This window comes from Manis pentadactyla, chromosome 7, assembly GCF_030020395.1.
Source record: "Manis pentadactyla isolate mManPen7 chromosome 7, mManPen7.hap1, whole genome shotgun sequence".
In the NCBI taxonomy this organism is placed as follows: domain Eukaryota; kingdom Metazoa; phylum Chordata; class Mammalia; order Pholidota; family Manidae; genus Manis; species Manis pentadactyla.
Genome location: NC_080025.1, coordinates 137574274 through 137599610, shown reverse-complemented (window position 1 = coordinate 137599610; position 25337 = coordinate 137574274). Strand labels below are relative to the sequence as shown.

General features: G+C 39.7%; 1 protein-coding gene across 1 annotated transcript in view; it reads right to left on the bottom strand.

Moving 5' to 3' along the window:
- LOC118932546 (probable maltase-glucoamylase 2) overlaps positions 1-25337 on the bottom strand; it is a 189158-nt gene that overhangs the window by 89288 nt on the left and 74533 nt on the right. Inside the window, exons 44-51 of the mRNA XM_036926117.2 lie at positions 24691-24815; positions 23540-23628; positions 22255-22304; positions 21517-21687; positions 19652-19725; positions 14248-14293; positions 7503-7608; positions 2916-2995 (exon numbers count right to left, since the gene is read on the bottom strand). Coding sequence (XP_036782012.2) covers positions 2916-2995; positions 7503-7608; positions 14248-14293; positions 19652-19725; positions 21517-21687; positions 22255-22304; positions 23540-23628; positions 24691-24815 — 741 coding nt within the window. The remainder of the gene's footprint in view (positions 1-2915; positions 2996-7502; positions 7609-14247; positions 14294-19651; positions 19726-21516; positions 21688-22254; positions 22305-23539; positions 23629-24690; positions 24816-25337) is intronic.

Genomic DNA, 25337 nt, shown 5'->3' with positions numbered 1-25337 from the left:
AGATGAATATAACAAATCAACATTACACACCTATTATAAGCAAAGCAATCCCATTATAAACATAAACTCTTCTCAAATGTACTTATTAATTCTCCATATGTATAATTGAGATTCCTGCCTCATCCTCTTTGGATAACAAAACAACTTGCAGGGGATCAGTAAAGAAAGAGTTTGGGGCTTCTGGATAACCTCTGGATAACTGATTTTCCTAAGCCTGAGGCACATGTTTTAAGCACCTCCACTATCTTTGAAACTGAGGTCTGTAAAGTTCAAAAGGTCAGTTTCATTGCCATAAATTGTTCCAAAGTCTACAGACCTCTATGAAAAGCAATGAGACAGGAAATCCAGTACATTCAGGTAAACACAATATTTTTGCAGGCAGTCTGCCCTAACATCCCTATTTAACTTTTTAAGCCATTACCAGCATCCCAGACACTGTAAGTCAGACCATATATATATATATATATAATCTCCTCCTTCTCCATTTCCATTGTGACCACAATAGCACAGACTCTCATAACTACTGTCTGGACTATAGAAGTTGACCCACAACAAGTCTCCCTGATTCTATTCTTTCCTTAACACCAAACTTTCTTCAAGAGTATTCTTCAGTTATCTTCCAAATAGATTCTTATGACATTTGCCACTCAGAAATTATTGACTACTAAAACTTGAGAACTGACTTGAAGATTATCTAATCCAACTTCCATTTGATGTAAGGATTTTTTCAGTAGAGTGACAGATGCTGCAATACTGTGAGTGATATGTAGTCAACTTCTTCCAAAATAAGAAATTCTGCATTCATAGTTAATACTTTATTGCAGAGTTATTCCTTATTTTTAGTTAATATCAGTCTCCAGAAAGTTCCATTCTCTAAAGCCTATGATAGTTGCATATTGCCTACTAGATAAAATATCTCAAGCTATATTGAAAAATTAGAAGACGAAAGGATCGTTAGTATTATAAAACAAGGAGAAAAAAATGCATCCTTGAAAAAAATTTAAATATTCATTATTCACAGGTAACATTATTGTGTAAGGAAAAATCCAAAAGAATCTATAGTCAAACTAAGATAATTAACAAGCAAATTTAAGAAGATTTCTGTTTATAGGAGGAATATTTAAAATATCAGTTTTAAATCAATACAACAGCTAAAGGGAAAATTAAAGTTGAAAATAACATTTAAATAAAATCAAACATCAGACAGTTAGAAAAAATTAGGAAAAAAATGTTAAGACCTCTACAAAATTTCAAAAACAAAAATCCCAATAAATCAATGACTCTATCAAGCTCATGGATTAGAATATTCACTCTTATAAAGATGGAAGTTCTCCCAAAATTAATCTGTAAATTTCATGTGACCAAGATCAGATTTTCAGTAGATTTTATGCAGAAAGTGACAGGCTGATTCTAAAATTTACTCAGAAATTTAAAAGGCCAAGAATAGGCTAGGTAATCTTGAAGAAAAATAATGATTTAGAGGATGTACACACCCTTATATCAATACCTAGTATAAAGGTCTAGTAATTAAGGCAGTTGGTATTGGCAAAAAACAGACAAACTAACAATGGCACAAAATACAGATCCTAAAAAATGATTCACACATAGAAAGATATGCAGTTTATAGTAAGGGTGCCACTACAAGGTAGAGAGAAAAAGATGGTAATTTCATAAGTGGTGATAGATCTGTTAGTAATTCAAGAAAAAGAAAATGTTCTGGACTTCTACTTGATACCACATGCAAAACCAATTCTAGATTGATTGTAGATCTAAATATGAAAGATAAAAGAGCTTTTTAGAGAAAATTATAGGAATTTATTTTTCTAACCTTGTAGTAGGTGAGAATTTTTAAAAAGAATACAAACTACACTATTAAAATTGATAGTATATTTTATTAAAATTAGTGGCTATGTTTCATCAAGTCACCCTCAAGTGACTTAGGAGTCAGACCACAGAATAAGATACTTAAAACTTACATAACTATCAAAAAAATTGTATCCAGAATACATAATTACTACAAAGCATAAGAAAAATATGAACAGCCCAATAGAAAAAGCTGGACAAGAAAAACTGAAAAGACACTTCACAAATATGATTATTCATCTAGCCAGTAAGCATATGAAAAGGTGTTTCATTTCATTAGTCATGAGGGGCATACAAATCAAAGCACAGAACAGGACCTTGAAAGAGGAGAAAAACACCAAGAGAGGTAAGGATATAGAGCAAATGAACTCTTCTATACTACTAGTAGGAGTGTAAATTGACACAAATACTTTGAAAAACTATTTTGCAATATTATCTAAAGATAAACATGTACAAGTCCTATGAACTGAAAATTCCATTCCTATAGATCATCATTTTCCTAGGATATAAGTATTTAACTCAAGAAAAAGAACTACAAAAGCCATTTTAGAAACAGTAGGACATTTAAGTTGGCCAGTTATATAATTAATATATTATGAGATAATGTAAATATATAAATATAAGTATTAAATAATAATTCATCATAAAAGAAGCATTAAATAAACAAAGTCCCAGTTAGAACAGATAATAGATTGTATTTACAACAGAAACTAAGTATATGAGTATCTAGGGGGAAACACTTCATAAGCCGTATGTAATAAAGTGTGTATCAAGGAAAACATAAAACTCACTTGAGAAATGTACTTATATAAAAAATAATTGGGAAGATTCAAAATTATTGAGATGTCTATAATGCCTAAGGGTAACCAAAATTCAATGCAGTCCTAACTAATATCCCAATAGAATATTATGGGGTATAGAACATAGAATATGTGGTAGGAATAAAATAGGAGGTGCATAATCCACTCCACCACCACTCTTTCCCCACTTCACATACTCATTTCTTTAAATAAAACCCAGCAGGCCAACAGCATGGAGCCCATTTCTCTGACCTCTGTCACCACCTTGCCAGGTGTGCAGTCTATCCTTTCAGATTCGGGGATCTGCGGGCACTCTGGAATAAATGAAGTACCTGCATAGGAATTAAAGGACAAAGGTGAAAATCTGTATGTAATCATAGCTCCAGGAAGGAAGCAGGCGAGGTCACAACAAATTTTCAGCCAGTGCCCCAACCAATGATCACTAGCATCTCCATTGGCACGCAATGTTCAACACTTTTCCAAATGTTAAACACATTTGCCCTTTGTTTGGCTGGTTTTTGTTGAGATAAATATAATTCACAAAATTCACCCTTTTAAAGTGTGTACAATTCAATGGCTTTTAGTACTTTACAAAGTTATGCAAACATCACCACTATCTAATTCCAGGACGTTTTCATCAATACCTAGAAGATGTATACTCATTAGTGGTAACTTCCCATTCCTCTCTGTCCCACCCCTGCAACCACTAATCTACTCTGTCTCTACAGATTTGCCTATTTGGAACATTTCATGTAAATGGAATCATACATATGTGGCCTTTCACTTGGCATAAGGTTTCCAAGGGTTCATCCATGTTGCACCATGTAACAGTACTTCATTCCTGTTTATGACTGAATCACATACCATTGTATAGATGTAACACTTCTAAGAATCTGTTCATAAGTTGATGCAAATTTGGGTTGTTTCTCCTTTTTGACTACTATACAGAATTCAGCTGGGAACATTCACATACATGTTTTTATGTGAACTTGTTTTAAATTCTCTTGGTTACATACCTAGAAATGGAATTGCTAAGTAATATGGCCACCTCTATCTTTAACTTTTTGAGGAACTGCCAAATCTTTCTTCCAAAATGACTGCACCATTGTACGTCCCCACTAGCAATGTCTGAGGGTTCCAATTTCTCCATATCTTCCACATTTATTATTGTCTGTCTTTTTATTAAAGATATCTTAGTGGGTATGAAGGGTATGTCATTTTGACCTGCATTTCTCAAATAACTGATGATATATGTTGAATATTTTTTCATGGCTTATTGATCACTTCTAGAGCTTCTATGACGAAATGTCATTTCAAATCCTTGGCTCATTTTAAAAATTAGATTCTTTTTCTTTTTGAATTATAAGATCTTTTTTATATATGCTGGATACTAGAGCATTGCAGATATGCCATTTGCAAACATATTCTCCTGTTCAATGGGTTGTCTTTTCACTTCTTTGATAGCATGCTTTGAAGCACACTTTTTTTTTCATTTTGAAGTCCAATTTACCTATTCTTTGGTTGTTGTTTTGGGTGTCATGTCTAAGAAACTGTTGTCCAACCCAAGGTCACAAATATTTAAATGTATGTTTTATTCCTAGGGTTTTACAGTTTGTGCTCTTACATTTCCACCTGTGATCAATTTTGAGTTAATTTTCATTACTATGTCAGGTAAGGACCCAACATCATTCTTTTACATGTGGATATCCAGTTGTCCCACACATTTGTTTTCTGTCTGTTTTTGATGTTTTTTCCCACTCACTTTCAATAATCTTTGAGGTAAACTGGGAGGATATTATTGACTCCACATGAATAAACACTTTCATTAAACATTGGCTACCCTTTCCTCACCTTTATTTTTTTAAGCTTTGCAGAAGCTTTATATTATTTATTTATTTTTTATTTTGGTATCATTAATATACAATCACATGAGCAACACTGTGGTTACTAGATTCCCCATTATCAAGTCCCCACCACATACCCCATTACAGTTACTTTCCATCAGTGTAGTGAGATGCTATAGAGTCACTGCTTGTCTTCTCTGTGCTACACTGCCTTTCTCGTGCCCCACCCTACGTTATGTGTGCCCCTTATTCCTCTTCTCCCTCCCTTTCCTCCCACCCTGCCTAGTCTCTTTCCCTTTGGCAACTGTCAGTCCATTCTTGGGTTCTGTGAGTCTGCTGTTGCTTTGTTCCTTCAGTTTTTTCTTTGTTCTTATGTTCCACAGATGAGTGAAATTATTTGGTACTTGTTTTTCTTTGCCTGGCTTATTTCTCTGAGCATAATACCCTCTAGCTCCATCCATGTTGTTGCAAATGGTAGGATTTGTTTTCTTCCTATGGCTGAATGATATTCCATGGTGTACATGTACCACATCTTATTTATCCATTCATCTACTGATGGACACTTAGGTTGCTTCCATTTCTTGGCTATTGTAAATAGTGCTGCGATAAACACAGGGATGCATACGTCTTTTTGAAACTGGGCTCCTGCACTCTTAGGGTAAATTCCTAGGAATGGAATTCCTGGGTCAAATGGTATTCTTATTTTTAGTTTTTTGAGGAACCTCCATACTGCTTTCCACAACGGTTGAACTAGCTTACATTCCCACCTGTAGTATAGGAGGGTTCCCCTTTCTCGGCATCCTTGCCAGTATTTGTTGCTCCTAGTCTTTTCTATGTTTGCCACCCTAACTGGTGTGAGGTGGTATCTCATTGTGGCTTTAATTTGCATTTCCCTGATAATTAGTGATGTGGAGCATCTTTTCATGTGCCTGTTGGCCATCTGAATTTCTTCTTTGGAGAAGTGTCTGTTCATATCCTCCACCCATTTTTAATAGGGTTATTTGCTTTTTGGGTGTTGAGGCGTGTGAGTTCTTTATATATTTTGGATATTAACCCCTTTCCTCACCTTTATAACCACCCCCACCCTAATATAACAGCATCAGAAGTAGGCTCTGGTTCAGTGGGTTTTGTGAGCCACCCCAAACCCAGAATTCCACCTGAAGCTTGAGGCAACAGTTTCTGTGTGCATAACAGATGCCCTTCAATGCCTCTGTTTCTATTTTAAAAGGACCTCAAAACATTTCTATTAACTTTAAGGCCCTACACTTGTTTGTATATACATTTAAACAAAATGTTCTTTTAAAATTTAATTAAAGACTCCTATGTAAGACCCCTGAAACTATAAAACTCCCAGAAGAAAATATAGGGGAGCTGCTTCATCACATCGGCCTTGGCAATGACTTCATGGATGTGACACCAAAAGCACAGGCAACAATAGCTAAAATGGACAAGTGGGACGACATCAAACTAACATGTTTCTGTGCACCAATGGAAACAATCAACAAAATGAAAAGGCATCTGAAGGAATGGGAGAAAATATGTGCAGACCATGTATTTCAGAAGGGGCTGATTTCTAAAATATATAAAGAGCAACAAAAAAAAGAAAACCTGGTAATTTGCAACTACATGGAGGAACCTGGAGGATATTTTTCTAAATGAAGTAAGCCAGTCACCGAGGCTTATACTGCATGATTCCACTTACATGAAGGATCTAAAATAGTCAGACTTAACCGAGGCAAAGAACAGAATGATGGTTTTCAGAGAATGAGGGGGAGGGGGAAATAGGATGTTGCTAATCAACATTTATAAAATTTCATTTGTGCAAGATGAGTAAGTCCCACAGCTCTGATTTACAACATTGTGCCTACAGGTCACAATACTGTGTTGCATGCTAAAAATTCGGTTAAGGAAGTAGACCTCATGTTCTTACCACAGAAAAAAATAAAGAAATAAAGAAGCTTCTTTTCAACTTATGGCAACACATCTTCAAAAACATCTCAGAAGTCCAATATGTAAAACAGTTAAAAGTGGAACTACCCTGCATGAATCAGAATATGGTTTAGGATGCAGGCAGGAGTGATGGTCTAGCTTATGTCAAATGAAAGAAACTACTTATTCCTATACACTGGATAGTAATCTCATGGGACTTGTTACCCAAAAAAAGTTTAATAGGGAAAAAAAGTAGTAATAGGCTAAAAATGTTTTATATCAGTGGTTTTCAAATTATCTTTCAAAGTCATGATTGTTCCTAGAAAGCACTTTAATGCGTACTATGGAGAGTGGTGGGAAGACTGAATAGGTAGGGTTCTGCCACCAGCACAATTTCCTTTTACTACATGCTTAATATACTTGTATAAAGTGAATTTTATCAAGCAGAATAATCCTTAAATTCCATTTTAATTAAGAAAGGATTTTTGTATCACACACATTGTTTTATTATATGGAGTATAGTGTGTGCATGGAGGAAAAGGCATCTGTTTGATGCTTCTGTGTGAGACAGAAAGGTTTCAAAGAAGAAATCATAGCTGTTTTAGAATATGGGCTGGAGGCTAATTATAATTGATATATTTAGTTCAAGTTAATCAGCCCTCAACTTCCCTGTAACTTAATTTCCTTTTCCTTAATGTGATAGGATTAGACACTGTTACTGCAACTGTTTTTTCTTCTTGAAGGCTCTAGGACTTGAAGGCTCTGTTCATGACTCAGGGTTGTAAAACAGGCACTTGAACCTAATTTTGCATCTTGTTAAAATTGCATCAAATGGGATTTGGGAGACCCTCAATGTCACTAGCATTCAAGGTTTAGTTGCAGAAAAAGAAAAGGCTATCTTTTGGAAATTGACTTAAATTAGCTATGGAAGTGGATTTTAGGAGGATGTGGATAATGCCATGTGGTGGCAAGCTGAAAAGTGAAGGAATGAAATGATATCTTTGGCTTCCAGAAGGGACCTCCTTTACCAACCCTCCCAACCCAGATGCCACAAGCACCCTCTTACCTGGAGGAGTTTCCAACACAAGCAGCAGCAAGAAGATGTCTATGGTCAACACAATCAGGAAGAAGATGAACAAAAGGATTTCCAATACAGTGAGCTTACTCGCCATCTAGACAGACACAGATAACGGGATTAAAGTGAACCACAAAACCCTATTAATCCAAAGGATTGAGAGGCATTGTGATTAGAATATGAAGGAGTTTGCAAGATGACTTGATTACCAGCATTCCTCTTAACGTAATCCAGAGCATGTTTGTTTCTACCCATTACAGTTAATTCCAGTTAACTGGACACCTCTAGCGCTCTTCTCTTTTGTCTGCAGAGGTATTGAGTATTGCCCAGGGAGAAAACATATCAGACATAATGAACTGGACCCTGGGTTTAGACAGAGTAGGGTAAGGGCTCGGGAAGAAGAAAAAAGGATAACTATGGTCAGAACAATGTAACAATGTGCAGAGAAACTCCTACTGAAACTCTGTGTTAAACATCAAGCAAAGGCAGAGTCACACAAATTCTTCAGGACAGAAATACCAAATTAGGAATATAGGCAATTTTCAGCGGGATTAGTTAAAACAAACAGGCAGCATTCAGGCTGGGACCAATGATAACACCTCATTTAAACCTAAAAGATGTAAATCATGGACTCTCTTGTCCCCTCCTGGCATGCGCCAGGAGCTCTGTCGTCTCACTTTACCTCTAAATAAAAGCCTCTCCCTTGCTTTCCTACCTTGAGTGTTGGCAAAGTTCATTCTTCAACTCCGCCAACAGGAACCCTGGCATCAACCAGCGTACAGGAGAAAGAGGGATGAGAGGTTGAGATGGCTTCACAAAGCTCTTTCAGATGTCACTGGTTTTCATACACACTCTGCACAGCAGAGAGGAGGGTACCCTCAGGGAGGGAAAAAGTAACAAATCCTGAATCTAGGTCTTCTTATTTCAGTTCTGATGCCTTGATGCTGAGGTATTTGACTGTTTAGGTGTCACTAACCTTTTTAAGAATCTGGTAAAGAAATGAACCTTATCCTGATCTGCAACATAAAACTTGCTTGCATGTTCACAGCACACAAACCTGTATAACTTTGGTGGCTCACAGTAGCCCTGAAGATCATGCATAGACCCAAGTTTTGAAAAATTTGGTATACTGGAGGGTGGACTGAACTGGGAATCAAAGAACGTCAATTCTTGTCCTGGTTTTCATACTAACAGATGGGTATTTTAGCTATTTGAATGTATATTTCTTTATCTACAAAATGAGGTTAGATGCTAGAGGGTCTCCCAGTCTTCTGCTTTACTTGTAGCAGATCTAATGTTATACATGCCTCATGACTCCAAGACAGCCCTCAACTTCAGTGACTCTCACCACCATGCTGTTGCTGTCACCCCCACATGTTGGCTATACACTGGCATTTATCACCTTCCAGGATTGTTGCAGGTCTCAACTCTTAGCCTCTACTTCCTATTTATTGTTAAGAAGCTCGTGTCCTTTTACTCTTTCGCTGCATTGTTTCCTTTCTTCGATCAAACTGAGGCTTCTATTCTCCTTTAATTTCCTCTTAATCAGTCATCCCCTCCCAGCTGCTATCCTTAACTGACTTAGGCCTTAGCATCTACTATTGCTCTCAATGCTCCTTGCTCCCTTATCTGGAGCTATGCACTGAAACCATTGATCCAAATGTCTATGTTAAGCACAAACACAGATATGAGCAGGATGAAAAGAGGGTGCGGCCCACCAAGAATTCAGGGAGTTAATCAGATTAAGCCAGAGAGCCAGAAAGGACTCAGGCCCTTTGCAGTGTGAGTTCCTTCCACATGCTCTGAATCTGGGCTGACCTTGAGACTTGCTCCAGCTAATGCAGTTGAGATAGGGCAGAGACAAGGGACAAGCATTATGATTAATTTTCCTAAATAAATGCTAATATTAGCATAATGAGAACAGGAGAGACTTATCTTAAGGCTAATATTCCACTTTTGAAAGAGAATTGGGAAGTTGGATTCAGCCAATGACTTATCTTAAGGCAGAACAAGCAGTTTTAACTGGTGTGTTCCCAGTACTTGGAAGTGGCCACTATCTAAGAGAGAAGCAAAAGGCTTGTCCTACAGAATTACCTAGAGGACTAGCTATGGACATATTGCTTCTCACCAGAGATACACATCATGAGACCACCTGAGAAGTCCACGCCCACCAACCCTTTACCTTTGCCCCATTCTTGAAAGTGTTAAAAGACATAATCCTAAGTCCATAAGTGCGCCTCCTCCTCTCTGAGGTTGCCTGCACTCCCCTTTCTTGGAGTGTGTATTTTCAAAAGAGTTTTTACTGTTCAACTTATTACACTTTGTCTCTGTGCTATTCCAGTGGCCTCTTTGTCACTTTGCTATTCCATTTTGTTTCCCAGACTTTAAGCCTAAGTCTTCACTCTCTCCCTCCTACTCCAGGTAAACAAATGTGGGTAAAATTGTAATATTTCCAGAATATCTTGCCTGGCTTTAGTGCATCTGCATATCAACACATGTTCCTCAGGGGTGGAGAACTGTTTATCTCCATGTAAATGGGTAATTACCTCTCAGGTTAAGGGGAGGGCTGGTTGGCTTCTGCTGGAGTAGGAAACAGCCCAGACTGCAGTTTGTAAACAATAAATGGGTTTTAAACTTTATTTCTCCCTTTGACTAATTTCAGTTTTAGAGGTATTTTGCCCTGGGATTTCCTCTCCCCAGACTTACAGCAAGTAAACCTGCCTTTACCTACCTTGATTCTAGCTTGTTCCTCCCTTAGAGTACATTCAAATAAAACTTTTATTCTCTTCACTACTGTGTCTCTGCCCTTCAATTCTTTGTTGCAGCAGGAACGAGAACCAAGGAGCACAAACTCATCACCCCACCATCTACATTCTGGTTTTATCAACTCAGCCCACTGTAGATGCCACTGGGGTCATAATCTCCCAAGTATACTGGCCCTGCCAGATAACTGACAATTTTTCCAAGTCTTTTCATTTTGCACAGAAGAAAATTCAAACACTGTCCTATTTTTCAAGCCCCAATCTCTGTCACCTATTCTCTTATTCTCAACCAATATCATCTGCAGTGTCACAGACAAAATGACTCTGTCACAGAAACTATTTCATCTCCCTGCTTCTTAGCCAAAGATTTTCTATACAAAGTATCCATATCTTGATGTTTCCCCCTCTCTTCTTAACGGAAGTTCCCACCTCTTGTCTAAGCATAATCCTGGTATCTATTCTCTAGATCTCACACCCTTTGAATTTCTTGAAAATCTTGTTCCACCAATTATCCCTGCTCCTTCTTGCATTATCACCCTCTCCCTCTGAATTTGCTCTCTCCCCTCGTAAATACATCCTAAGTCACCCTGAACTCTGTTGATGACTCTGTGTTCCCTAGCTACCATCAACAACTCTTTTTCCTTTCATAGGTAATTTTCCAAAAAGAGTATTCCACACTGTTTCCATTACCTTCCTCATAGGTTACTGACTCGGCTTCAGTTTCCTGCATTCCACTGAAACTGCTCTTGCCAAGGTCACAGGTGATTTAGCTGCTGAGACAATGGGCACTGTCTTAACCACCTGGCACTATCAACAACTCCCCTTTCTTTAAAATGCTCCACCTTTGGACTCCTTGATACCATTCAATCTCAGTTTTCACCTAATTCTCTGACTCCTCTTCAATTTTCTTTGTAGTTCCCTATTTCTTTAAATGTTGACATTCCCTCTATTTCCATCATAGGTCCACCATCTACTCTCCTTGAATCATCTCCACCACTCCTATGATTTCATGTAACACCTGAGGACAATCCAACCCATATTTCTAGCCCAGAGATACAGATTCATATATTCCAACTACTTTTTAGATGTCTCACTTGGATGTTCCCACAGACTTGACCAAATTCAACATGTTTAAATATGAAATCATCTCTCCCCACGCCCCAGTCCCAACTTCTGCCAATCTGCCAAATTGGTTGCTCCTCAAATAGTTAATACCTTAAGGAATAAAATTATAATTTTTTTAAAAACCTAGGTAATTTTCTTGATTCTTCTTTTTCTGTCAGTTCAGTGAGACTACTCTCCCCATCTTAAAATCTGCTTCTGGCTGACCCTCTCTTGAGCAGCCCGCGTTGGGCTATCAGGCTGTTTCCGTGTCCTCACTTCTCTAATAAAGTGCACTGCTTGCTTGCGTGCTCCAAAAAAAAAAAAAAAAGAAATCTATCCCTTCCTCTCTGTCCCTGCTGGAAGTGCTGGAGGTGCTTCGCTCAGGCTATCGTTTCTGGCCTGAACTGTGACCACAGCTTCGGCTCAGGCTCCCAGCTTCCATTCTCTCTGCTGCTGATATCCATTCAACACGCCGAAGCTGTATTGATCTTCCTATAGCACAAACAGGGCCATTTGGTTCTCCTATATTCAGGTCTTCAATATCTTCAGATAAAATATAAACTCTTTATCTTTATAATCAAAGGTCTTCATGGCAGCTCCTGCGCCCAGCTGCTCATCTCTTCCCTCTCCTACGTGCCAGCCATACCAAACCAACACATATGCAATGACAAGCTGTAACTCCATGTAGTCAACAAATTTCCTCCCTCTCTCTTTGTTTATTTCACCTTTTCTTTAACTTTCTTTTCCCTTATGCCCTGCTCTTCTGGACCCCAGGCCAATGCCATGCCCATTTCCGTATTTTCATATGTGTATAGTTTCAATTTTAATTGAGGCGGCCTTCAGGTTAATGTGTAATAAGCCAAGAAAAGAAACACCTTTGTTGTGAAATGGGGGAAGGGGATAAGGAGCAAGAATCTACAGATAATTTGCCAAAGGAGAGCTTAAGATTTGGGTTTGGGGTTGAAGAAGGACCTAACTATGAACTGTTCTCTCTTACTAGTTTAAATCTATCATGTGTCTCTCCTCTAGTCTAAATTATTCAAAGGTTTGCTCTAATCTCTGTAAGATATACCCATATTATATTCCCATAAAATCCCTACATCAGCATTGAGTATTGTCCAGGGAGAAAACATATCAGACATAAAATCCCTACATCATGATTCCCATTTTATGAATCAATGTTAAGGAGTTTGGTCTAACCATGGTGAGGGGTGGAACTGAGGCAAGACCTGAGAGACCTGCTTAAACGAGTCCTTGAGTACCCCCTCTCCCCTACAGTGTCTCCTAGACTGCAGAGCTTAAAGATCCAGTGGTTGAATCTCCAAAGGTGGTGAGACAGGGACCATGGTTTAGACAGCGTAGGGTGACGGCCTCCAGGAAAAGACCCCTACCAAAACTCCATGTCAAACAATTAAGCAAAGCCAGAGTCACATCAATTTTCTAAAGTAAAAATATCAAACTAGGAATATAAGCATTCTTCAGTGAGATTAGTTAAAACTAAAAAGCCAGAAGCAACTTGACCTACAAGTTTGAATACTCCCCAGATAAAGAAAAGTATCTCAGCATAGCCTATATTTTCACTGCATCAATTAAAACATACCATTGTAAGATTTACTGTAGCTGGCTCAAAGGCCCAGCTTATTTAGAAAAAACTCTATCTTAAAGCTAAGATTGCATTTTAATCAAACAAACAATAACTCAGCCCATCTTGGAAGCAAGGCAGGCAGTCTTAATTGATATGCTCCCAGATCAAGAAGCAGCTATTCTGGGAAAGAATCCGAGCAGTAAATTTCTTGTGTTAACTTTGAAGAATAACCCACCAATAAGAAAGTCTCTCTTCAAAAATAAACATTTTGGAACCATCTGGCAGGTCTGCATCCCTAGCCCTTTGTCTCTCAACCACCTATAAATCCCCTGCACAGTGCACCACCCAGGGCTCTCTTGTCTCCTCCCAGTGCAAGCAAGGAGCTCTTTCCTTTTACTTTATCTCTAAATAAAAGCCTCTCACTTGCTCTCCTACTCTGAGTGTTTGTGAAGTTCATTCTTTGAATCCATGAACAAGAACCCCGGCATCAGTGGGATTTCAGGCAGTACCTGGAGTCCGAGGGGCCCACCCCATACACTTGCAGTACCTGACTTAATTTCTTATACCTACAGTCCACGACTCACTACCACTGTCCGTCATTTGCCTTCTTCTCCACATGTTGTTTCTCTCCAGGGGGAGACTTTTCTTTCCAGCCTCTACAAACCAGAAGCAGGCACCTCTTGCCCAGCATCCTCTGGGGAGCAGGTTCAGCGCCTGAGGCTCAGGACACTCTGGGGCCAACCCTGGGCATTTTCCTACCACAGCAACTGTTTTCATCCAGGCAGAGGTTAGGGGCAGGGATTCCTAAAAGTAGATATTCTTCTCTACTTAGAAACCCTCCCTCCTAAAGCAACTTCTCTGTATGAAACAAAATTTTAGAATAATTAAAAACCAGGTGATTATTAAAAACCTTAAGAATTGCACAACCATTTCCCTCTCTGCCCAGAGAGACAGTCTCCTTCCTCCTAATCCACACCACTTCCACCTTGCTTCCAGAAGGATCCCATCTGTTTATTCTTTCCTTGGTTTCTCCCAGTGAGAGAGGAACATCTCACATTAGGCCTCCCCCATCTGCCCCTCAAACACACAGACACTCCCCCTCCCCTCCTCTCCAGTCTGTGACTCTATACACTATCTCACCCACTCTTCATAATCTATGGAAAGGGAAATGAATATGAGGTCCAGGAGGAAAGTATGGGCCTAGCAGACAAGGAGACAGTAACCTCTAAAAGAAAAAGGGACACTACTTGTCCAAAGCACCAGCTTTATGGGGAAGAGTACTTACCTTAGAGTCGCATCTTTTTACTTGCTGTGTCTGTCTCTCAGTGGTTCTTGACGGGTATTGAACAAAGGTTACTAGGCTGATTTAGCCGCCTTCTGCCGGGATTAATTTATAGCCCTGTGAAGTTGATGACAGTTGGAGGAGGGGAGTGCATTTTCCAACATACCATAAAAGGGCCCTTGCTTTTCCCGTGACACAGAGGAAGCTCCATTTGTTAATAAAAGAGGAAGGAAGGTGTGGCTTTATTCTACTAGTTATGCCACGTCTGTGTTCCTGTTCATATCCAATTACTTTGCTTGTCACACTATATTATACTTGTCTGTTCATGTAGCCTAAACAACTCGAGAGCTAACCATTCTTACTGTTGTTTCCTCTGTGCTTTGTACTCTACCCAACATCCATAGCATTTTTTAATATATAGCTATTTGCTTTTTAATTGAAGTATCATTGATATACAATCTTATATCAGTTTCAAGTATACAACACAGTGGTTCAACAGTTACCCACATTATTAAATCCTCACCCCAATTAGAATTCCTACTATCTGTCAACACAGGAAAATGTTCCAGAATCGTTGACTATATTCTCCATGCTGGACTGCCTTCCCCATGACCAACCTACATTATGTCTGAGAATTTTTGTGCCCCTTTATTCCCCTCAACCTCCCCATCCACCCACCCATTCGAACCCCTTCCCATGGTAATCACCAGTTCCTTCTCAGTGTCTATGAATCTACTGTTGTTTTGTTCATTCTGTTTTGCTTTGTATTTATATTCCACAAATTAATCATATGATATTTGTCTTTCTCTACCTCGCTTATTTCACTGAGCAAAACACCCTCTAGATCTATCCATGTTGTTGCGAATGGCAGGATTTCTTTTTTATGGCTGAATAATATTCCATTGTGTATATGTACCACTTCTTTGTCCATTCATTTGTTGATGGACACTTGGGTTAGACATATATAACTATTGTTGAATAACTTGGTGAAATAATGAATAGCTCTGGCTCACCACATTGCTACTTTCTCGATTTTTTTCTCCTGAAGTTCTCTTGATATAACTCAGCTTTTCATTAATTCAAATAAGCCTTTCCACCAAGTATTCTAAATAAAAGGAGTGCCATTAAAATAGAAATTTTATCATCTTAAAGTGGGAAGACACTTCTACTGGAAATTTGGCATGCTCCTTGATTGATCAGCACCTTCAAAAAAACTCTCCTAATACTTAAGGAATTTCCCACCTTGAGAATTCTGCCTTCCCCAGGAAGAGGCTAGAAATCCTGTTCCATTAGTTTCCCTTGCAGCCAAGGTAGAGGCCCGTGGCTGTTGGCTAATGAGATGTGTCTTTGGTCCAGAAAAAAGGGAGAGAAGAAGACGATACCATGTGGAACTGAGGACGGTAAAGAGACTTGATTTCAGAGGCAGCAGGGACAGGAGACCTAGCGGCATCCTATGCTCCATATTGGGGGTGCAAGCTGCCAGACACGTACTAAGGGCACTGGCAATCGAACTTCCCACAGGGAAATGGGGCTGCCATCCCCAGCCACATAGCCTACAAATCTGATGCTCTGGCTCTACCAGAGTTTTGATGAGTCACTAATATCTTTCAAGTTTTTCTTTTCATCTTAAGCTAGCTATAGTGAGTTTTCTTAATTGAAATACAATTTACATAACATTCACCCTTTTAAAGTATACAGTTTAGTGGTGCTTAGTGTATTCACAAAGTTGTGCAACCATCACCACTATCTAATTCCAGAACATTCATCATCCCCAAAAGAAGACATATACTCATTAGTGGTGATTTCCCATTCCTTTCTGCCCACGCCTTCAACCAGTAATCTACTTTCTGCCTTACTGGATTTGCCTATTCACAACATTTCATGTAAATGAAATCTAGAACAGGTGGCCATTGTGCCTGGCTTCTTACTTTTGGCATAATGAACGTTCAAGGCTAGCCCATGTTGTTGCAGGATGAGCACCAGTACTTTACTCCTTTTCCTGGTCGTGTGATACTCACTACATTGATGTATCATCTTACGTTTATCCACTCATCAGCATTTGGATTGTTTTTACGTTTTTGGCTATTATGAGCTGGGCTACTGTGGACATGCATGTGCAAGTTTTTGTGTGGACGTGTATTTTCAATTCTCATGGGGATAGACCTGGCATGGAATTTCTGGGTCATATGGTAACTCTACCTTTCACTTTTTGAAGAACTGCAGAACTGTCTTCCAAAGTGGTGGCAATATTTTACGCCCCCACCAGTAATACATGAGGGTTTGTAGTATATACAAGATATTGCATATCCCATCTATAGCAATATATGAGGGCATGCTGCTTCAAATGCTCAGTGTATGGCAAGTACACACCCACACAGAAACTTGGCATCTGCTTTTATGAACTCCTGGAATGACATATCCACCTTATCTTTTGCTCCAATACAAGAAAGCCTTTGTTAGAGGGAAAATGTACCTGGATCTCATTTCACATTGGGACCATGCCTTGGCAAAAGATCAGGAAAGAAGATTTATTGCCACACAAGATCATTTTATTCTTCATGTGATAGTTTACTCTTAATTTCCCATATCCCGTGCTCATTTGTGACATCACTCACATTATAATGCTAACCAACAATCGCAGCTATAACCTGTTTCCTAAAAAGCTGATAATAACTACCTCTGCCCTCCCCTCTTGCTAACTAGCAACTGGAAGATACTCGGTCATGTGCTTGTGTTGACCAATGAAAAAGTAACAGACATTTTGAAGGGCAGAGACACACAGGTGACCTAGTCCAGTTGTTTATTAGTAGGAAGGCAGGGTGAAGATCAAACAAGCAGGTGGGTGGAATTATCAGTGCAGAAACCAGTAGTAGTCTGACCCTTCACTTCCAGAGCACCGTCCTTCAAGGCCAGGTGCAAAATTCTCAGTGATGCTGCTGCAGTGACAGGAAGGGAGTGTTGGTGGCACTCAGACCATATCTGCCAAGGCCAACACAATCTTGTCTTTGTAGGTACCTGTGATAATTAATGTTACAACAAGGATGCTTTTAATAAGAAAAGGAATGAATTTCTTCCTCTTTAAGTGAAAGAGTTAAGGATTGTTTATTTTGTCAGAATGTCAAAGAGATGAAGTGAACTTATGTGATCTGGAGAAGAGAGAATATGTCAAAAAGACCCCAATCTTTCCCCAAATAACTGGCCAGGTATTATAGGCACAGGTCCACTTGCAGGGGCTGTGACAGGGTGACCACAAATGGCTATGGCCCCACGTGTAACAGTTCTCAAAATGCGCCCTGGGGACCAACCTCTGGAAGTTTGAGGTAAAACTATTCATAAAAACACTAAGAAGATATTTCCCTTTCTTTCTCCCATGAGTATACAGTGGAGTTTTCTAGAGGTTATATGACAATTGATATCATAAAAGATTGAATGTAGAAGATATGAGAATTTCATTTTTTTATTAAGCCAAATTTTAAAGAGATTTGCAAATACGTAAAATAATGAAACTCATACTTTTTTTTGGAAAATGTAGCTATTTTCATTTTTAATATGATAAGTATCAATAGATATAACCCCATGAAGAAAGCTCTTGGAATTTTCAATAACTGTTAAGAGTATAAAGAGGTCCTGGGACCAAAATGTTTGAGGACTTCTGAGCTGGTATAGAGATTTTCAAACATTTTACATATATTTAAGTAATGTATATTAAGATATATACAAACATATATTCATTTAAATAAAGATTTAAGTATATATATTTTATATATGTATATATATTTAAAATTCTTTATTCAACTAGAGTTTCAGTAAGTAATGTCAAATACCAAGTAAATAATGCTTTCTTCCTGTTAGCCTTCCTGGGTTGACTAGACGACATCTGACAGGTTTCCCATCTTTTGATCAAGGGATCCCCATGGTTATTCTTCCATGTTTCACTAGCTGCATAGTTAGCTCAAGCCTTCATCCAAAAGCTCCTTATTTTGATAATTAGAACATTAAGCCAATTTAACAATGCTATTTTCTATAGCCTTATGCGGGCACTGACATGAGTATATAAGCAGAATCTGGCATCCTGGTGTTAAAAAAAGAAAAAGACACAGGGAGGTAAACATATACATTTCTAACACTCTCATTTTCAAGTAATACTAAAAGTAAATATCCCTGTTGAACATTAATACCTAGTTTCTTTATCCCACAATTAACCATGTCGTGTTTTAACCAAGAGTGTACAACCTCTAGTTTTGGCAGAACTGATATTTTACCAAATACAGCAATAAACAATGATGACTAAAACAACAACAACTCAAGTCCACACTTCCACAGACCTAAATCTTAAGAAAAACCCAAGCAAGGAAAAAAGGGCATAAGGAAAAGTGTGGATAATCAGAAATCTGATCATTCCACTGGTGGGTCAGACTGCAGGAACTCCGATGCCAGAGAGCACGAGGCCAATTTACAAGGGTTTGCTGAAGAAGAAGGCGGCTTAATCCTGACATGAGGTGACCCACAGTCAAAATATCACAAAATACAAAACCTCTTATGAATTTGTTTATTTTTCTCTGGCATATAAGTTGCAGGCATTTGTGTGAACTGTGGTTATAAATAGTAGGCACAGAGTAGAGAAATAAGATTTGCACGTTTTCAAGCACACCACTGCAAAAATAAGTTATACTTTTTACATTCAAACTCCTTCTTTTACACTCAAAAGCATGAAGTACCTACCCTTCAGCTTTGCCTGCTTCAATTTTATCGTCACCCGGTTCCCACCTGCTAAGGAGCTCCTGACCTTTTCTCCTGCTTTCAGGCGAGTTGGCCCTTCCTTTCCCCTCCCAGTGAGGCTACTGTTCTTGATATTCTCACATCACTTCTTGCCATGTTCACTTTTCTCACCTTTCTCTGTTTCTTCTCATCTTTCCCACTTACGTCTTCTGGGTTTGCCTTTCCTTCCTACATCACGCTCTCAGTACATTGTTCCCCTCCTCCTAAAACCAACTAGCAAGTGTCCTTTCTGGATACTTTCTTGAAGTGTTAACTAAATCTAGGACCTGGAACTGCCCTGCAAGTGTTTTCTTGTGTCTAGGAAGAGTGGGGCCCATTCCCTGATTATGCACCTTATACACACACATGCACTTCATCACGGACCCAGTTCATCCTCAGTAAGTGTCTTAAGGTGAGCCATCAGTACCATACTAACCACATACAGACATTAAGGTAACCCCCAGATTTTCCACACCTCTCTGGTGCCCATACCACAGTGCTAAAGGCACAGACAAAATGTGACAAAATTAATAAGATATTTACCCATCCTGGGCATGAACTCATTAGCAACACACAACAATTTTATGAGCATGAAGTATAAGTAGTTTAAAAAACTGTTCTTAGTTAGAATCTTGCTCTAAACATTCACAGAGTGCTTCTCCATGTCAAAGAAATGAAATTATGCAGGCTGATGTTTCTGCTGGTCACATCGATGTTTAACACCTGTCGAGAACCAGAAGAAAAGTATTGGGCGTCTGGTGACTGAAATTTCTTATGCTTAAACAGAGTCACATAACACTCAGACACTCCCACAATTCACTGCCCAGCTGTCAGACCACCCCCAAATTTTCTGGTGAGGAAGAAGTTCTGAATGCCTCTGTGTGCAAAGACTGCTCGGTGACAGGGCAAAGACAAGAGGCCCCTATAAATGCAACGGGAAACACCAGAGAGAGAACCGCACCAAGTGGGGAAAACGTCCTCATGTCCATTCCTGAGAGTCCTCATTTTATCCCCGCCCACCCCACCTCTCCTGTTGCTTCAGAGAGCCTTGCTGATTGCCTGGGAGGAGACCAGTATTTTAGCTTTTTTCCAGACAGACACTTCCCATAAAGTTCCCCCACAGGGGCAATAAGAGTTTGTGCATCAGTCCATGAGTCGGGCAGCAAAGAAACAGGACAAAGCCCTTTAGGGACTCTTGGTAAGGTTGGGGAATTTGGTTGATAAGAAAACCACAAATATGAGAAAACAAATAAAACACTTTACATGGAAGGAAAATTTTTACTTCAGGCCTTGTAATCAGGGAGGAGTATGAAAGAAAAGTAACTCAGGAAAAAGCACTAAGCAAAACTACACAAGGGAAGATCCCGTTTACCGTGAAGATGGATGTGGGAAGCACTACATTGCATTAATCCCAAGGTCCAGATTTTTCATATATTTAACATTCATGAAATCAGAATGTATCTTGCAATTAACAGCCCTAGAATTGCTGTGAGCTAAGCAGCGCTCGTGACAATTGTTACTGTCTGTGCATCTGTGAACTTCACTGCTACTACTGCAATTATGAATGGCTGGACCTCAAGCCACTTGAGGATTGTTTTAGAAAGGAATGTGAAACCGGTTGACAGTAAGATCAAGAAAGTGCTAGTGTGGAAACTTGTATAGAACATGTTACTGGCTTTGAAGAAAACCTGACAGCTCATAGCGGAAGAATTTTTATGAGATGATGTATTACCAACTCATCCGATAGTATAAAGGAAACACCTGAACCAATTCATGCCCCATGTTTTTCCTTTACATAACAATAAATAAAATAATAAGAGATATAAATAATAAAATAATTTAAAATATTTACATAAAATTTAAATAAAAGACAACTATGTGATACACATTGGTTACGGTATTAATATTTCTTCACATTCAGAGTTTAGCTCTTCTAAATTACTCTGATGCAAATTTATGAGTGTGCGTGTATATATATCTCCACTCAACATTTTCTTCTGTATTATCATTAACATATTAAAATGATAAAAATCTATGCCTAAAGAATTTTTTCAAAGCTTTCTTTATGTTTAAAATGGGCATTTTTAAGTGATAAGAAAGCACTATATCACAGTTCTGTAATCCTTTTTTCTTCCTTCATGGCACAAGAAATAATGGAGCAACTTTTATCTGATGGTGTCTTATTAGTTGATGAAATACGGTAGTTCCAAGCTTTTTAGGAAGCAGATCTCTGAGGCAGAGGTGAAGGGAGAAAGACAAAGTTTCATATAGGTCTGCAGACAAGGAGACAGGCAAAGGAGACAGGCAAAGGACCCCTGGGCTCTCAGCTCCAAATGATGATAAACCATGAATCGTCCCTTCATCTCCAAGCTGCCCAGTGCTGACACACCAGCCACAGAAGAACTCCCAAAGGGCTCTGCAGGAGAGAGTGTCCTTTGGAAGGCAAGCAGGTAGGAATTGCACTAGGCATCTCAAGGCTGGGAAATTCCATTGGGACTTTCCCCTGTCACAAACCTGTGTTGCAGAGCTGTAGGTGAAGGGTGGTGTTATAACCACGCTGTTTGCAGAGATGCTGACACTGGAAATAGGGACACTGCCCACTCCCCAGATCTCCAGGTAGCCCAGTTTCAAAGGGTTTTCATCAGTGATATATTTGTTGGAAATTATATGACTCTGCATCGTATTCTGTCAATTGGAGATAAAAGAAACCAGAGGGGAAAAAAATAGCAAAATTCATCCAAATTTTTCCCAACCTCTTTACAAGCACTATGTTGGTCATGAAATAAGACATCTTCAGAGTGACCACCTTGTGTCCTTGGATAGTAGAGACCATGATTTCAGGACTCCGTACTGTTGCTGACTATCATACAACACAGCATTGGCTGAGTGCCTTACAGGAGGGTCTCTACAGTCACCTGGACCTCTAAGGAGACAGTCTCAGCTATCAGGAACCTTGTATTCTACACATATAGAAGTCACAAAATGTGACCATTCCATGCAACACAGGAGCCAGAGCTACCCAACTCAGGAATGGCCTGTTCGTCTGTGCCTTGGGGACCTGGAAGAAGTCGCCGATGGAACATGAATGGGTTTGACCATAGAGAAGTCCCTAGGAGTGATCTCTCTCCAAAGTCTAGAGGAAGGGAGGATGCCAAGGAGCATGGGGAGCAGGGAGGATTTCTAGGCACGATATCCAGCGTCCTATACGACCAACCCAACTCTATCAGCCCTCAGGGTAGCAGTCACACTCACCTGGCTGGCAGAAAAGTTGGCAAGGTAATAGGCTCCTTTTTCGTAGGTATCTGCAAACAAACAGCAAGGCAAGTGTGATCTGGAGCTGGGCTCTAGAATGCGAAAGGCTCCCTTGACTTGGTTGAGAAAGTAGGGATGATTTTTGCTTGTTTTTTATTTTATTTTTCTTCTTTACAGAGTTCCATTTTCTGAGATTAGTCAGACTCTGCTGCCAACTTCAGCTTACAAAAATGTGTGAAATGAGTGTGTACAGATGCATACAACAGTCCTTCTTATAATGCCGTTTCCTAACACCACTGTTCATCCACTTCTCTTTCTCGTGGTCTGCCATTCCCGACACCTTCCTAGTCACCTCAGAATTTTCAGGTTCCTTCTGCTAGAGGCACACATACATGTATGTACATACATGTACACCCACATTATAAACACTGGTTTATCTTGAGAGGCATTAGGCAGTTTTTAAAATGTGATCTCCAAAGAACAGAGAAAACCAGAGAGACTTCTTGGAAGAATGCCCAGTAAAGGTGACCAACCAGGGCCATGTCACAGGTGTTCTCACTTGACACTCCACCCAGGCTCTCTCACTCTTACTATATGCTGGCCTCTTTCTACTTTGCTGGCCGCTCAGTCAGAGAGCCTTGGCTGTCCTCTGGAGCTGTGCCGTCCAAGGTGATAGCCACTAGAAAAATGTAGCTGTTTGGATTTAAGTTAATTACAACTAATACAATTAAAAATTCAGTTCCTCAGATGCACTTGTCACATTCCAAGTGTTCAACGGCCTAACAGCTAACACACTAGACAGCACAGACCCAGAACGTTTCCAGCATTCTATTGTATAAACAATGGCCTAAAAATAGCTTATGGTACCTGAGCCATCCTCCTAAGAGTCTACCAATTCCTGTAAACTCGTAATGGAAAATCCCCCAAATAAACAGTGCAGCTGATAGAGGCACTGCCTCTCTTACTTGGACAGTAAGCCATGTAATTAGAGAATGTGCCCTTGAACATAAACCATACAGAAGTATATCTCAGTTGGCTACAAAATAACTTTCCTGTGGCCCCTCTACTGCTGTCTTCCACAGTGGATTAGGATGATTGGATAACGGTAAGCCACATTTACATGAGGCATAAGGATCATGAACACCATGCATGATACACTTAGAAGTAACAAATGGCTATGTTTAAAAATGCAAAATGGTTTTAACATAGAAAAGGAAAAAGCAGGTCCATAAGATATCCAGGAACCTTGCCAGTGATACTGACACAAATCCAAGGTGTCTCTTACCAATACTTTGCCCATCATCCCAGAAAAGCCAGCCTTCAGCAGTCCCCTCGTCATCCAAGGCCACCTTGAAGCCTATGAATTTCTGACGGCTGTAATGAGGTAAGAGAGACATGTTAGCAAAAAGCAAAGCCACAGCCACCAACCAAGAGTTTTCCTAAAAACATGAAGGAAGTGCTTCGTGGTATAAAGACTAGGTACAGGGATTCAAGGGACCTGTGATTTCCTTCTGGTCTGTCTCCATTAGCTCTATGACCTCATTCAGGAATGAATGAATAAACCAAGCAGAATTTTCCTTTACAGCTCTACAAGCTTACAAGAGCTCTGAAAGCTCTCTAAGAAACTCATTGGGTTCTCACTGTGGGAAAAATCCTGATGTTTTGATCTTTCCTCTTTCATAACTTAATTTCCGAAACATATGTACAGAGTGAGCTCTGTTTATAAACATCATAAGTTCTTCAGTTTTTAACTGAGTTTTTGGAATCACATGAACAGGGCTCTAAAAATATTAGTTTGACATCAGACAGACATGGATTTTAGTCCCTGCTCAATACTTCCTAACTCTGTGACTTTGAATTAATCACTTAGCCTCTGGAAACCTCTTTGCTAACATGGGGAGCATAACAGTACTTATAACCATAGGGTTTATTTTTTCCCATTGTTAAGAAAAATAGTGTCTAAATAGAAATCTCCATATTAATACAGCTCTAGACATAGAGTAAGCATTTACTTGATGTTAGCTATTCTTTATTATATAGACTTAGGTCTGGGGTTTTAAAACCTTTGCATATGAGGAACCTCAGCATCAGGCATCAATTGCAATATGGCTTACACAATTTTTCGGCAATAGTTTTTTTAGCAAAGAGTCAATTAAAATCCAGATAGTTTCCTAAAACTAGCATGAATCAGGTTGCTCCTCACCTTCATTCCAAATGTCATTAAACAGACCTATCATCTAACCAACTTAGATCTAAAAGAGTTGTTACAAATTGCTCAAAAAGTACAGAGTATGACAGAGGTTAAAACACAAACAAACAGACAAAAACGTTTAGTAAAAGCGCCTCTGGGTACAAGGGTGCTGCTTACAAATTGGTGGACGTCACCAGGATCTGAGGTAACTGGTGTGAAAAGGAGCACCCAGTCCCGCCATTCACCTTAAGTGGGTGTTCTGTGCAGGCTCCTGCCAGGGCAGGATGTAGCCCCCTCGGACATGAAGATTAATGTAGTCAAGAGGGGCTGCCAAGGCTTTCCACTCTCCTCTCGCTTTAATGTCCACACCCTGTGGGCCAGAAGAAGGTAGGAGAGGGTTAGGTTGAGAGCAATCGATGCATTTGCCAGACACCTTGTCCACTCTTTGTGCACCCCTGAATTGCCCTGTTCCCCAATTGCCGAGCTTCTGGGCTGCTATCGCATCCTGTCAGGATCTCTCAGCTGTGCACACTACAGGAGGTCACAGCACGCACCTCCTGTTTCTGTGTCAGAGACCGCCGCTGCGGGGGGTGGGACACTCCCCGCGGTGGCTTCTGCATCGCTAGACTTTTCTTCACTTTGTTTCCGTCTGCCTCCAACTCCTTCAATCCCCGCTCCCCACCCACAACGCCACTAACACCTTTGACTCCCACGGACAGCACAGCAAGCTGCCATACTTTACAAGTCCTTGTCTTTCACTCAGTCTGTCCCTTTAGGATTAACATCTTACCTCGCCTCCTGTGTGACAGGGAGCAGTGCTGTCCCCCCTAAACCAGAAGCCTTGGGTCCCAAGAAACTCTCCCTCCACATCTCATACCAGGGCCCGGCTCTC